General features: G+C 42.0%; 1 protein-coding gene across 2 annotated transcripts in view; it reads left to right on the top strand.

Moving 5' to 3' along the window:
• Positions 1-12,886, top strand: part of LOC121530948 (gamma-aminobutyric acid receptor subunit beta-2-like) — a 71,075-nt gene extending 58,189 nt beyond the window's left edge. Inside the window, exons 6-10 of one of the 2 annotated variants that reach the window (XM_041836350.2) lie at positions 4,912-5,049; positions 5,267-5,419; positions 10,431-10,675; positions 10,984-11,124; positions 12,429-12,886. In XM_041836350.2, the coding sequence (XP_041692284.1) occupies positions 4,912-5,049; positions 5,267-5,419; positions 10,431-10,675; positions 10,984-11,124; positions 12,429-12,815 (1,064 nt within the window). In that variant the 3' untranslated portion in view covers positions 12,816-12,886. The remainder of the gene's footprint in view (positions 1-4,911; positions 5,050-5,266; positions 5,420-10,430; positions 10,676-10,983; positions 11,125-12,428) is intronic. The other variant, XM_041836359.2, reaches the window with a different exon arrangement.
• Positions 12,887-13,477: the final 591 nt, after the last annotated feature.

Consider the following 13,477-nt stretch of genomic DNA (forward strand, 5'->3'; position numbering starts at 1 on the left):
GACATCAGTTTGACCAGTTGTAAGGAAATACAAAGCTGTGAAAACAACCCAACATGGTGCTGATAAGATTTCAGTTCGGGCTTGGATGCATATTTTATGTGGTTGAAATACTATCAGCTTTTATGATGCTGATAAAGATAGCGCCTCTACAGACGGTCCCTAACTGAGCGTTCGCATTCTCTCAAGATGCTGAAACAAATCAATCATAATTCTCCATCCTGTTCCAGAGTAAAAATGTTGCCTACATTTGGTGTATCATTTTACTGCAAGAAATACTTAATTCTACAGGAGTTAATATTAAGGCTAGGTGAGAGGTTATAGACCTACAGTCAGTGTCCAGATACAATGTCCCATTTAACCCATCTGAACAGTAGGCTACAATTCCTTTGACTTTCCATAGGCCTATTTGAAATCCCCGTCTTGTGACTGTTGAATTTGAATAGCGCCTCACAATCACCACAACATAACATAGCCGGCACTGCTATCATCCTCTTTTACCACTTCACCTAATCTTTCCCAAACATTACTTTTCTGGCCCTCCCTTCTCTTTATTTTCAAACTCTCCATTTTACAGCTTTTCTCTTATTGAATTAAACTCCAACATTGTATTTTTTGCCAAGTTAATTTTTTTCTGCCCGATCCCCGAAAGCATTTGTTGATTGGAATGCAGGCTATTTGGCGTGCATACAGTTATGCCCTGAATCTTAGGCTTAGGCAGTAACGCCAGATAGCCTAAAATAATGAAAGAAAAACCTCAATGTAGCCCATAGATATAAATTACACAAGAATTATAGATTTATGGATTTTTTAAGGTATTGTTTTCTCTTTATTCGCCCGCCACCCGCCCGCCCGCCCTTCATCCACACAATATTTCATGACCTTAAACCCGCCCGTTATGAGTTAACCTTCACATCACTAACACACATAAATGCAAGCATGCACGTACGCATGCGTGCACACACACACACTCACGCATCTACAAACGCACACACACACACACACACACACACACACACACACACACACACACACACACACACACACATATCTACAAACACACACACACACACACACACACACACACACACATATCTACAAACGCACACACACGGCCGAGGAGCCGTCCTCCCTCCCCAGCCTCATAGTCTATTGGCTGGCCCTGGCCACACTCTGCTGATCAGAAGTGAACGACACATTAGAACCCGCAGCACGGTGGACAGGGATAGGCTAATTGGGGGTGATTCTGGGCTGTTGCACTAGCCCTGTGGATAAGCCGGGCAGACAGCTCCTACTGCGTAGTAGTAGTGGACTGTATTTGGTGCTGCGTGGATTAGAGTAGTTGGTGCTGCGTGGATTATAGTAGTTGGTGCTGCGTGGATTATAGTAGTTGGTGCTGCGTGGATTAGAGTAGTTGGTGCTGCGTGCTTTTACACAGGGATTAGCTATAGTTAGCTATAGTTTTTTGGCTTGGGCTGGGTTGTAGATTGATACCGGTAGTTTTTCTATTCTGTACTATCTGAGCCATAACTGTCAGAGTTGGCATTACAAATCTTCAATGATAGACACGCCAAAACAATGACTAGCTACATTGGTGTCAGAAGTGGGATGGGCTGTATTTTGATAGTGGTAGTGTTTCTATAGTATCTGTTCTTCATCCATCCGTCACAGTTAGTAATAGATATCTCAATGACTGACTGGCCACACCACTACAATGACCGGCTATAGTGTTCTTCATCCTCTCACCACTCCTATCTATCCATCTATCCTGGGTCAGAGCGAGGCAGAGGGAGGAAATCAAAGGCTGAAAGTTTAATTATTCATTGCATCTAAATAGGTCACTGCCTCTTATTATGAGTGGCAAGAAGAGGAAGTAGTACACAAAGAAGGAGAGGGGGAGAGAGGGGGTAGAGAGAGAGGGAGAGAGATAGAAAGAGAGAGAGGGAGAGAGGGGGTAGAGAGAGAGGGAGAGGGGGGTAGAGAGAGGGAGAGAGAGTGAGAGAGGGGGTAGAGAGAGAGGGAGAGAGAGAGAGAGAGGGGAGAGGGAGTAGAGAGAGGAGAGAGAGAGAGAGAGAGAGAGAGAGAGAGGGGAGAGGGGGTAGAGAGAGAGGGAGAGAGAGGGGGAGGGGGAGAGGGGGGTAGAGAGAGAGGGATAGAGAGGGGGAGAGGGGGTAGAGAGAGAGAGAGGGAGCGAGAAAGGGGGAGAGGGGGTAGAGAGAGAGAGAGACAGAGGAGGAGAGGGGGTAGAGAGAGAGGATAGCCTTGCTTCAGTGAGCATAGCCTTGCTATTGAGAAAGGCCGCCGTAGGCAGACCTGGCTCTCAAGAGATGACAGGCTATGTGCACACTGCCCACAAAATGAGGTGGAAACTGAGCTGCACTTCCTAACCTCCTGCCAAATGTATGACCATATTAGAGACATGTATTTCCCTCAGCTAACACAGATTCACAAAGAAATCGAAAACAAACCCAATTTTGATAAACTCCCATATCTACTGGGTGAAATACCACAGTGTGCCATCACAGCTGCAAGATGTGTGACCTGTTGCCACAAGAAAAGGGCAACCAGTGAAGAACAAACACCATTGTAAATACAACCCATATTTATGTTTATTTATTTTCCCATTTGTACTTTAACTATTTGCACATTGTTACAACACTGTATATAGCCATAATATGACATTTGAAATGTCTTTATTCTTTTGGAACTTCTGAGTGTAATGTTTACTTTTAATTTGTATTGTTTATTTCACTTTTGTTTACTATCTACTTCACTTGCTTTGGCAATGTTAACATACGTTTCCCATGCCAATAAAGCCCTTAAATTGAAAATTGAATTGAATTGAGAGGGGGAGAGGGGGTTGAGAGAGAGAGGGAGAGAAGGGGTAGAGAGAGAGGGAGAGAAGGGGTAGAGAGAGAGGGAGAGAGGGGGTAGAGAGAGAGGGAGAGAGGGGGTAGAGAGAGGGGAGAGGGGGTAGAGAGAGAGCGAGAGAGGGGTAGAGAGAGAGGGAGAGAGGGGGTAGAGAGAGAGGGACAGGGGGTAGAGGGAGAGGGAGAGAGGGGGTAGAGAGAGGGGGAGAGGGGGGAGAGAGAGAGGGAGAGAGGGGGTAGAGAGGGAGGGAGAGAGGGGGTAGAGAGGGAGGGAGAGAGGGGGTAGAGAGAGGGAGAGAGGGAGTAGTGAGAGAGGGAGAAAGTGGGTAGAGAGAGGGGGAGAGGGGGCAGAGAGGGAGGGAGAGAGGGGGTAGAGAGAGAGGGAGAGAGGGGGTAGAGAGGGAGGGAGAGAGGGGGTAGAGAGTGGGGGAGAGGGGGTAGAGAGAGGGAGAGAGGGAGTAGTGAGAGAGGGAGAAAGTGGGTAGAGAGAGGGGGAGAGGGGGTAGAGAGGGAGGGAGAGAGGGGGTAGAGAGAGAGGGAGAGAGGGGGTAGAGAGAGAGGGAGAGAGGGGGTAGAGAGAGGGAGAGAGGGGAAATGCCTGCCCTGCCTGCATGCTGCCTGTGTTATGATGCCCTATATGACAGAGGCTGAGGTTAACGCAACAGAAGGGTTAACACAATATAGGAGTTATCACAATAGAAGGGTTAATACAAAAGAAGGGTTATCACAATATAGGAGTTATCACAATAAAAGGGTTAATACAAAAGAAGGGTTATCACAATAGAAGGCTTATCACAATAGAAGGGTTATCACAATAGAGGGTTATCACAACATAAGGGTTATCACAATAGAAGGGTTATCACAATAGAAGGGTTATCACAACAGAATAGTTATCACAATATAAGGGTTATCACAACAGAAGGGTTAATACAATAGAAGGGTTATCACAACAGAATAGTTATCACAATAGCAGGGTTTTCACAACAGAAGGGTTAACACAACAGAAGGGTTATCACAACAGAAGGGTTATCACAACAGAAGGGTTATCACAACAGAATAGTTATCACAATAGCAGGGTTTTCACAACATAAGGGTTATCACAACAGAAGGGTTAACAGAAGATAAGGGTTATCACAACAGAAGGGTTATCACAACAGAAGGGTTATCACAACAGAAGGGTTAACACAAGATAAGGGTTATCACAACATAAGGGTTATCACAACAGAAGGGTTATCACAACAGAAGGGTTAACACAACATAAGGGTTATCACAACATAAGGGTTATCACAACAGAAGGGTTATCACAACATAAGGGTTAACACAACATAAGGGTTAACACAACAGAAGGGTTATCACAACATAAGGGTTAACACAACATAAGGGTTATCACAACAGAAGGGTTATCACAACAGAAGGGTTAACACAACATAAGGGTTATCACAACATAAGGGTTATCACAACAGAAGGGTTATCACAACAGAAGGGTTATCACAACATAAGGGTTAACACAACATAAGGGTTAACACAACAGAAGGGTTATCACAACATAAGGGTTAACACAACATAAGGGTTATCACAACAGAAGGGTTATCACAACAGAAGGGTTAACACAACATAAGGGTTATCACAACATAAGGGTTATCACAACAGAAGGGTTATCACAACATAAGGGTTAACACAACATAAGGGTTAACACAACAGAATGCAACATGAGGATCTACCCAGTTAGCTAACAATTTTTGGTCCCCTGAAATGTCCTCTGAAATGTCTATTTATAATTGTATTTATTATTGAACCTCACATGATGTTCTCTAGTAGCATTTGACTCACCAGAATATACATTGTTGATATAAATAGTAAACATGACAGGAACAAGAATATAATCTTTGAGGAACACCAGTTGTCAACTCAACATGTGTGAGAGCCTCGTGTCCCTGCCGTTTGACATTGACCATAACCATTTGAGTATTACTCACATTCTGTCCACACTATGTTAGTGTGGTATGTATTCTAAGTCTCCAGTACCTGTGTTTGTCCCCTGCAGATGGCTACACCACTGATGACATTGAGTTCTACTGGCGAGGGGGAGATGGAGCTGTGTCTGGGGTGGAGAGAATAGAGCTGCCTCAGTTCTCTATCGTGGACTACAAACTGGTCTCCAAGAATGTGGTCTTCTCTACAGGTACACAGTGGCGGCCATTTTGATACAGTATACCTATGTATATCTATGGTTATACTGTAGCATTTCAGGGGGTGATACACAGATATTCTGTATATTAGCTTTCTATGCTTTAGAGTTCTTATTCTATCCACTTTAGGTTGTTATTGTGAAAGACAATGTATTCTCGATGGTTTGCCTGGTTAAATAAATCAAGTTCTGTCTGTATTCCTCCGTGTAGGTTCCTACCCCCGCCTGTCTCTGAGCTTCAAGCTGAAGAGGAACATCGGCTACTTTATCCTCCAGACCTACATGCCCTCTATCCTGATCACCATCCTGTCCTGGGTCTCCTTCTGGATCAACTACGATGCCTCCGCTGCCAGAGTGGCCCTGGGTAAGACTGCCCATCGATCGATCAATAAAGCCATCGAGATTCATCAGTCAATCAACCAATCAATCAATCAATCAAATTAAATGTATACAGTATAGCCATGTTTACAAACATTGGTGTCATAGTGTTCGCATTGTTCAAAATGTAATGTAAAACATGCATTGTTGTCCATGGGTGACGTATGAGAGAAAGAAATGAAGCATTAATATTCTGCCCTAAACCAGCTACGACTGCAATTAGATAGCTCCCTTGCACCTTGATCCTATTGCTATCTAATGACAATCAGAACCATTCGTGAAACCGTAACCCAGGTTATTGGCCAATAATGATGTAAAATACTTGATAACGATAAGGTCCTAATGAGCGCCTCAGCCCACTGACCTGTGTCAGTTGATTGTCTGTTATTGACCCTTCATAGTCCTAATGAGCGCCTCTAAAAACACAGTTAACTAACGTATCAAACAATGGGTGTATTGGTCTAATAACACAGATAACTAATGTATCAAACACAATGGGTGTATTTGTCTAATAACACAGATAACTAACGTATCAAACACAATGGGTGTATTGGTCTAATAACACAGATAACTAAGTATCAAACACAAGGGGTGTATTGGTCTAATAACACAGATAACTAAGTATCAAACACAATGGGTGTATTGGTCTAATAACACAGATAACTAAGTATCAAACACAATGGGTGTATTGGTCTAATAACACAGATAACTAAGTATCAAACACAATGGGTGTATTGGTCTAATAACACAGATAACTAAGTATCAAACACAATGGGTGTATTGGTCTAATAACACAGATAACTAAGTATCAAACACAATGGGTGTATTGGTCTAATAACACAGATAACTAAGTATCAAACACAATGGGTGTATTGGTCTAATAACACAGATAACTAAGTATCAAACACAAGGGGTGTATTGGTCTAATAACACAGATAACTAAGTATCAAACACAAGGGGTGTATTGGTCTAATAACACAGATAACTAAGTATCAAACAAGGGGAGTATTGGTCTAATAACACAGATAACTAACGTATCAAACACAATGGGTGTATTGGTCTAATAACACAGATAACTAAGTATCAAACAAGGGGTGTATTGGTCTAATAACACAGATAACTAAGTATCAAACACAAGGGGTGTATTGGTCTAATAACACAGATAACTAAGTATCAAACAAGGGGTGTATTGGTCTAATAACACAGATAACTAAGTATCAAACAAGGGGTGTATTGGTCTAATAACACAGATAACTAAGTATCAAACAAGGGGTGTATTTGTCTAATAACACAGATAACTAACGTATCAAACACAATGGGTGTATTGGTCTAATAACACAGATAACTAAGTATCAAACACAAGGGGTGTATTGGTCTAATAACACAGATAACTAAGTATCAAACACAATGGGTGTATTGGTCTAATAACACAGATAACTAAGTATCAAACACAATGGGTGTATTGGTCTAATAACACAGATAACTAAGTATCAAACACAATGGGTGTATTGGTCTAATAACACAGATAACTAAGTATCAAACACAATGGGTGTATTGGTCTAATAACACAGATAACTAAGTATCAAACACAATGGGTGTATTGGTCTAATAACACAGATAACTAAGTATCAAACACAATGGGTGTATTGGTCTAATAACACAGATAACTAAGTATCAAACACAATGGGTGTATTGGTCTAATAACACAGATAACTAAGTATCAAACAAGGGGAGTATTGGTCTAATAACACAGATAACTAACGTGTCAAACACAATGGGTGTAATGGTCTAATAACACAGATAACTAAGTATCAAACAAGGGGTGTATTGGTCTAATAACACAGATAACTAAGTATCAAACACAAGGGGTGTATTGGTCTAATAACACAGATAACTAAGTATCAAACAAGGGGTGTATTGGTCTAATAACACAGATAACTAAGTATCAAACAAGGGGTGTATTGGTCTAATAACACAGATAACTAAGTATCAAACAAGGGGTGTATTGGTCTAATAACACAGATAACTAAGTATCAAACAAGGGGTGTATTGGTCTAATAACACAGATAACTAAGTATCAAACAAGGGGTGTATTGGTCTAATAACACAGATAACTAAGGATCAAACACAATGGGTGTATTGGTCTAATAACACAGATAACTAAGTATCAAACACAATGGGTGTATTGGTCTAATAACACAGATAACTAAGTATCAAACACAATGGGTGTATTGGTCTAATAACACAGATAACTAAGGATCAAACACAATGGGTGTATTGGTCTAATAACACAGATAACTAAGTATCAAACACAATGGGTGTATTGGTCTAATAACACAGATAACTAAGTATCAAACACAATGGGTGTATTGGTCTAATAACACAGATAACTAAGTATCAAACACAATGGGTGTATTGGTCTAATAACACAGATAACTAAGTATCAAACAAGGGGTGTATTGGTCTAATAACACTGATAACTAAGTATCAAACACAATGGGTGTATTGGTCTAATAACACAGATAACTAAGTATCAAACAAGGGGTGTATTGGTCTAATAACACAGATAACTAAGTATCAAACAAGGGGTGTATTGGTCTAATAACACAGATAACTAACGTATCAAACACAATGGGTGTATTGGTCTAATAACACAGATAACTAATGTATCAAACACAATGGGTGTATTGGTCTAATAACACAGATAACTAAGTATCAAACACAATGGGTGTATTGGTCTAATAACACAGATAACTAATGTATCAAACACAATGGGTGTATTGGTCTAATAACACAGATAACTAAGTATCAAACACAATGGGTGTATTGGTCTAATAACACAGATAACTAAGTATCAAACAAGGGGTGTATTGGTCTAATAACACAGATAACTAAGTATCAAACACAATGGGTGTATTGGTCTAATAACACAGATAACTAAGTATCAAACACAATGGGTGTAATGGTCTAATAACACAGATAACTAAGTATCAAACAAGGGGTGTATTGGTCTAATAACACAGATAACTAAGTATCAAACAAGGGGTGTATTGGTCTAATAACACAGATAACTAAGTATCAAACACAAGGGGTGTATTGGTCTAATAACACAGATAACTAAGTATCAAACACAATGGGTGTATTGGTCTAATAACACAGATAACTAAGTATCAAACAAGGGGTGTATTGGTCTAATAACACAGATAACTAAGCATCAAACACAAGGGGTGTATTGGGCCTATAAACACAGGTGAATCGTGTCGTGACTAATACCAGGGCTGCGTCGCAAAAGACACCCTATTCCCTATATAGTGCACTACCCCATAGGGCTCTGGTAAAAAATAAGTGCACTATGTAGGGAATAAGGTGTCTTTTGGGACGCAGCCCTGACGGTTAAAGGGGATAACACTGGGCTGCTCCTGATATCTATAGACACAGGGTCTGTACCTTCTTATATCTACAGACACAGGGTCTGTACCTCCTTATATCTACAGACACAGGGTCTGTACCTTCTTATATCTACAGACACAGGGTCTGTACCTCCTTATATCTACAGACACAGGGTCTGTACCTTCTTATATCTACAGACACAGGGTCTGTACCTCCTTATATCTACAGACACAGGGTCTGTACCTTCTTATATCTATAGACACAGGGTTGTGTTCATTATGTCTGTAGAATGAGGATCCATCTGTCCATATGGGTTCATAAGGTCTGTAGAATGAGGAACCATCTGTCCATATGGGTTCATTATGTCTTTAGAATGAGGATCCATCAGTCCATATAATAATAATAAATAATATGCCATTTAGCAGACGCTTTTATCCAAAGTGACTTACAGTCATGTGCGGATACATTTTTACGTATGGGTGGTCCCGGGGATCGAACCCACTACCCTGGCGTTACAAGTGCCATGCTCTACCAATTGAGCTACAGAGGACCACATATGTGTTCATTATGTCTGTACCAGGACAGGGTTATTGTTTCCGGACCCTGTACCAGGACAGGGTTATTGTTTCCGGACCCTGTACCAGGACAGGGTTATTGTTTCCGGACCCTGTACCAGGACAGGGTTATTGTTTCCGGACCCTGTACCAGGACAGGGTTATTGTTTCCGGACCCTGTACCAGGACAGGGTTATTGTTTCCAGACCCTGTACCAGGACAGGGTTATTGTTTCCGGACCCTGTACCAGGACAGGGTTATTGTTTCCGGACTCTGTTACAGGACAGGGTTATTATTTCCTGACCCTGTACCAGGACAGGGTTATTGTTTCCGGACTCTGTACCAGGACAGGGTTATTGTTTCCGGACTCTGTACCAGGACAGGGTTATTGTTTCCGGACCCTGTACCAGGACAGGGTTATTGTTTCCGGACTCTGTTCCAGGACAGGGTTATTGTTTCCGGACCCTGTACCAGGACAGGGTTATTGTTTCCGGACTCTGTAACAGGACAGTGTTATTGTTTCCGGACTCTGTACCAGGACAGGGTTATGGTTTCCGGACCCTGTACCAGGACAGGGTTATTGTTTCCGGACTCTGTTCCAGGACAGGGTTATTGTTTCCGGACCCTGTACCAGGACAGGGTTATTGTTTCCGGACTCTGTAACAGGACAGTGTTATTGTTTCCGGACTCTGTACCAGGACAGGGTTATGGTTTCCGGACCCTGTACCAGGACAGGGTTATTGTTTCCGGACTCTGTTCCAGGACAGGGTTATTGTTTCCGGACCCTGTACCAGGACAGGGTTATTGTTTCCGGACTCTGTAACAGGACAGTGTTATTGTTTCCGGACTCTGTACCAGGACAGGGTTATGGTTTCCCGACCCTGTACCAGGACAGGGTTATGGTTTCCCGACCCTGTACCAGGACAGGGTTATTGTTTCCGGACCCTGTACCAGGACATGATATCCAGTATAAAGCTTATAGGCTCTGAATTACTTGTTTATGACATTATTTTGGTGAATGCAGTGATTGTAAATGTAAAATGTGATCTCCAGGTATCACTACGGTGCTGACCATGACCACCATCAACACCCATCTGAGAGAGACGCTGCCTAAGATCCCCTACGTCAAGGCTATAGACATGTACCTGATGGGCTGCTTTGTATTCGTCTTCCTGGCCCTGCTAGAGTACGCCTTCGTCAACTACATCTTCTTTGGACGGGGGCCCCAGAGGCAGAAGAGGGCCGCCGAGAAACTAGCCGTCGCCAACAATGAGAAACTCCGACCCGACCCCAATAAGGTAGGGAGTAGGGACAGATGGTTCTAGAAAGGTTGTGTTGTTGGTGGAATGTGGTGTTGGATGCAGTAGGAGAACACAGGTTATTCTTACTCTCAAGGTCAATGTGATGCTTCTGTGATCAACTGTTGACGTGATGTCCTTTACCAGGGTTCTACTACACCTTCATGTCTCACTGGTGTAGCCATGTGTATCTATCAACCCACAGTTCAATGAAAATACATATTTATTAGTTAGACCAGGATCTGACAACATCTGACAGCAAGCTGCGATTTCTCCATGGTAACAGTGCTGATTTTGTATGCTTGCAGTGGATGGTGGGAAATGTAGTTCAGAGAGATGATGCTCTGTATGCCAGAATGAAACAGAGGGAAATTGACGCGTATGACACGATGTGGGATCCCATCTTTGTGGACGATGCCGCATTAGGACTAGGCGAGCAAAGAAATAAGGTACTGGAAGGTTTTGAAAGTCAAAACTTTAACAAATGTCATCAATCTGAATCAACCCCCCGATCAGAGGAAAATACTGTAGTATTTTTGTGCATTTCTTTGATTTTTATTCTATAGATTTTTTAAGGCAACTTTAATCATCACTTCCTACCATTGTGTTTTCTCCCTTCTCTTGATTTGCTCTTCATGCATTTTCCTAACAAACACGTCATAGTAATGGTTAAATAAATGACAGCATAGTTTGGATCAAATGGCCATCTGGAACTCAGCCTACATCTCAGGGAAGATATTATACACCTTCAATTGATGGGAAACTTGTAAAATGGAGGGACAGGAAATGCTGGTTGTAATTGCAAGCTACTCCAAAGCTAATATTGGTGTGACAGAAAAATTAACATCTGAGGTAAATTGATAACTCTCCCGAATAACAAGTGAAGCAATTGAAAGGAAATGAGATGGTTAGTGACATATTATTGCTCAGCCTAACAGAGAAGAAAAAGAGAAAATATTATTTGTCATTCTGAGTTTTGCCAACTGAGTGGCCTTGGAACAGAGTATAAACAACAGATATAACTAATAAGTTGAAAATCTTTTTTTAGTTAGAGATGTTTTGTTTGGTTCTGAAGTCAGGCTATGGATGAAGAAACTTCCGATCCGATCCACTTCCTCAGTCTTCACAACGTCTCTCCTAACCTAAACCTACCTTTGACCCCTGAACCTTCAACCTTAACCTCTCCTTCATCTTTGCAATATTTCCTTATTACTATTTCTCTCAACCTTTATCCTCTCACATTTCTTCCTTTTGTTTACGTTGTTTGTTTATTTGGATTGTCTTGTTCTGACTAGACAGAATGTTAACCATATGCTGGCCGAAATTCTGAGATGACAGTGAAGAGGATTTCTCCATGAGAATGATTATACTGTTGATTTATATGTATATATATATATATAGTATCTTTACAGGACTGTCAACATATACTTATGTGTAATAACTAGCTATTGATTTATAATCTATAATTAAATATGACATGTTATGGTAAATACACTATGCTCTACATTGCTACTATAAGTCAAATGTGTCCCATTAGTACAACCACAGAACAATACGTGATAAACCCCTCAATCATAAACTAAGAGAACAACTAAAAACACACATAGTGCCTTTTAATTAACCATAAATATAGACATCGTTTAAGTATTTTAAGTGATCATAGATTATTTAAGAATAAGATGACCTATGAACCTTGCCTCCATTCACTTCCTCTCACGGCCACTCCTCTTCCTCCCCCTTCCTCCTATCACAGATTACCACCTCCCTGACTGATGATAACATCCTGTTTGGTTCCCTGGAGATGAAGAACGAGATGGGGGGTGTTCCTCCTGAGCTGTCCAGGTCCCTGGGCGCTGGGGGTCTGGGCGACCCCCGCAACACCATGCTGGCCTACGACAGCTCCACGCTGCAGTACCGTAGGGCCGCCATGGCCCGCCAGAACTACGGTGGAGGCCCCCACAGTGCCCTGGAGCGCCACGCCACCCAGAAGAAGTCCCGCCTACGGAGACGGGCCTCGCAGCTCAAGGTCAACATCCCTGACCTGGCTGATGTGAACTCCATCGACAAGTGGTCCAGGATGATCTTCCCTACTGTGTTCTCCTTCTTTAACGTGGTCTACTGGCTGTACTATGCACACTGAGGAGAGATGGATGGAGGGATATCATGGAGACGAGAGAGAGAGAGAGAGAGAGAGAGAGAGAGAGAGAGAGAGAGAGAGAGAGAGAGAGAGAGAGAGAGAGAGAGAGAGAGAGAGAGAGAGAGAGAGAGAGAGAGAGAGAGAGAGAGAGAGAGAGAGAGAGAGAGAGAGAGAGAGAGAGAGAGAGAGAGAGAGAGAGAGAGAGATGGAGATATGGATGGAGGGATATCATGGAGACGAGAGAGAAACAGTGCACCTATTTTTTTGCTCATTCATTTTAAAGAAATGTGTGGAATAAAGGAAAATCGTTTTGGAAGGAGGGAGCGCAGCAACCGAACACTTCTTCTACAGTCAGCTTCTATCTGTCGTGACTCTTTTCTGATCTGGGAATAACTTATAATGACTGACACTTCAACAGAGGAGAGGAGAGATTTTAAAAAGACAGACAGACAGACATGGTGCCTGTTCCCGAAGAAATGTCAATATATCACTCTAATATTTGTCATTCGTAGCTTAACTCTCTGTGGATCAAATATTTATGCTTGTGTTTGCATATACTTTAAGGATTTATTTAGTTTAGTATATGTATTTCATTCATAGCCGAGCTATCTGCATCCAGGAAAGCTTTCTAGAGGGTTTTAAAGGGGTCCATCCTTGATAGACTA

The sequence above is a fragment of the Coregonus clupeaformis genome, unplaced genomic scaffold, assembly GCF_020615455.1.
Source record: "Coregonus clupeaformis isolate EN_2021a unplaced genomic scaffold, ASM2061545v1 scaf0278, whole genome shotgun sequence".
Lineage (NCBI taxonomy): Eukaryota > Metazoa > Chordata > Actinopteri > Salmoniformes > Salmonidae > Coregonus > Coregonus clupeaformis.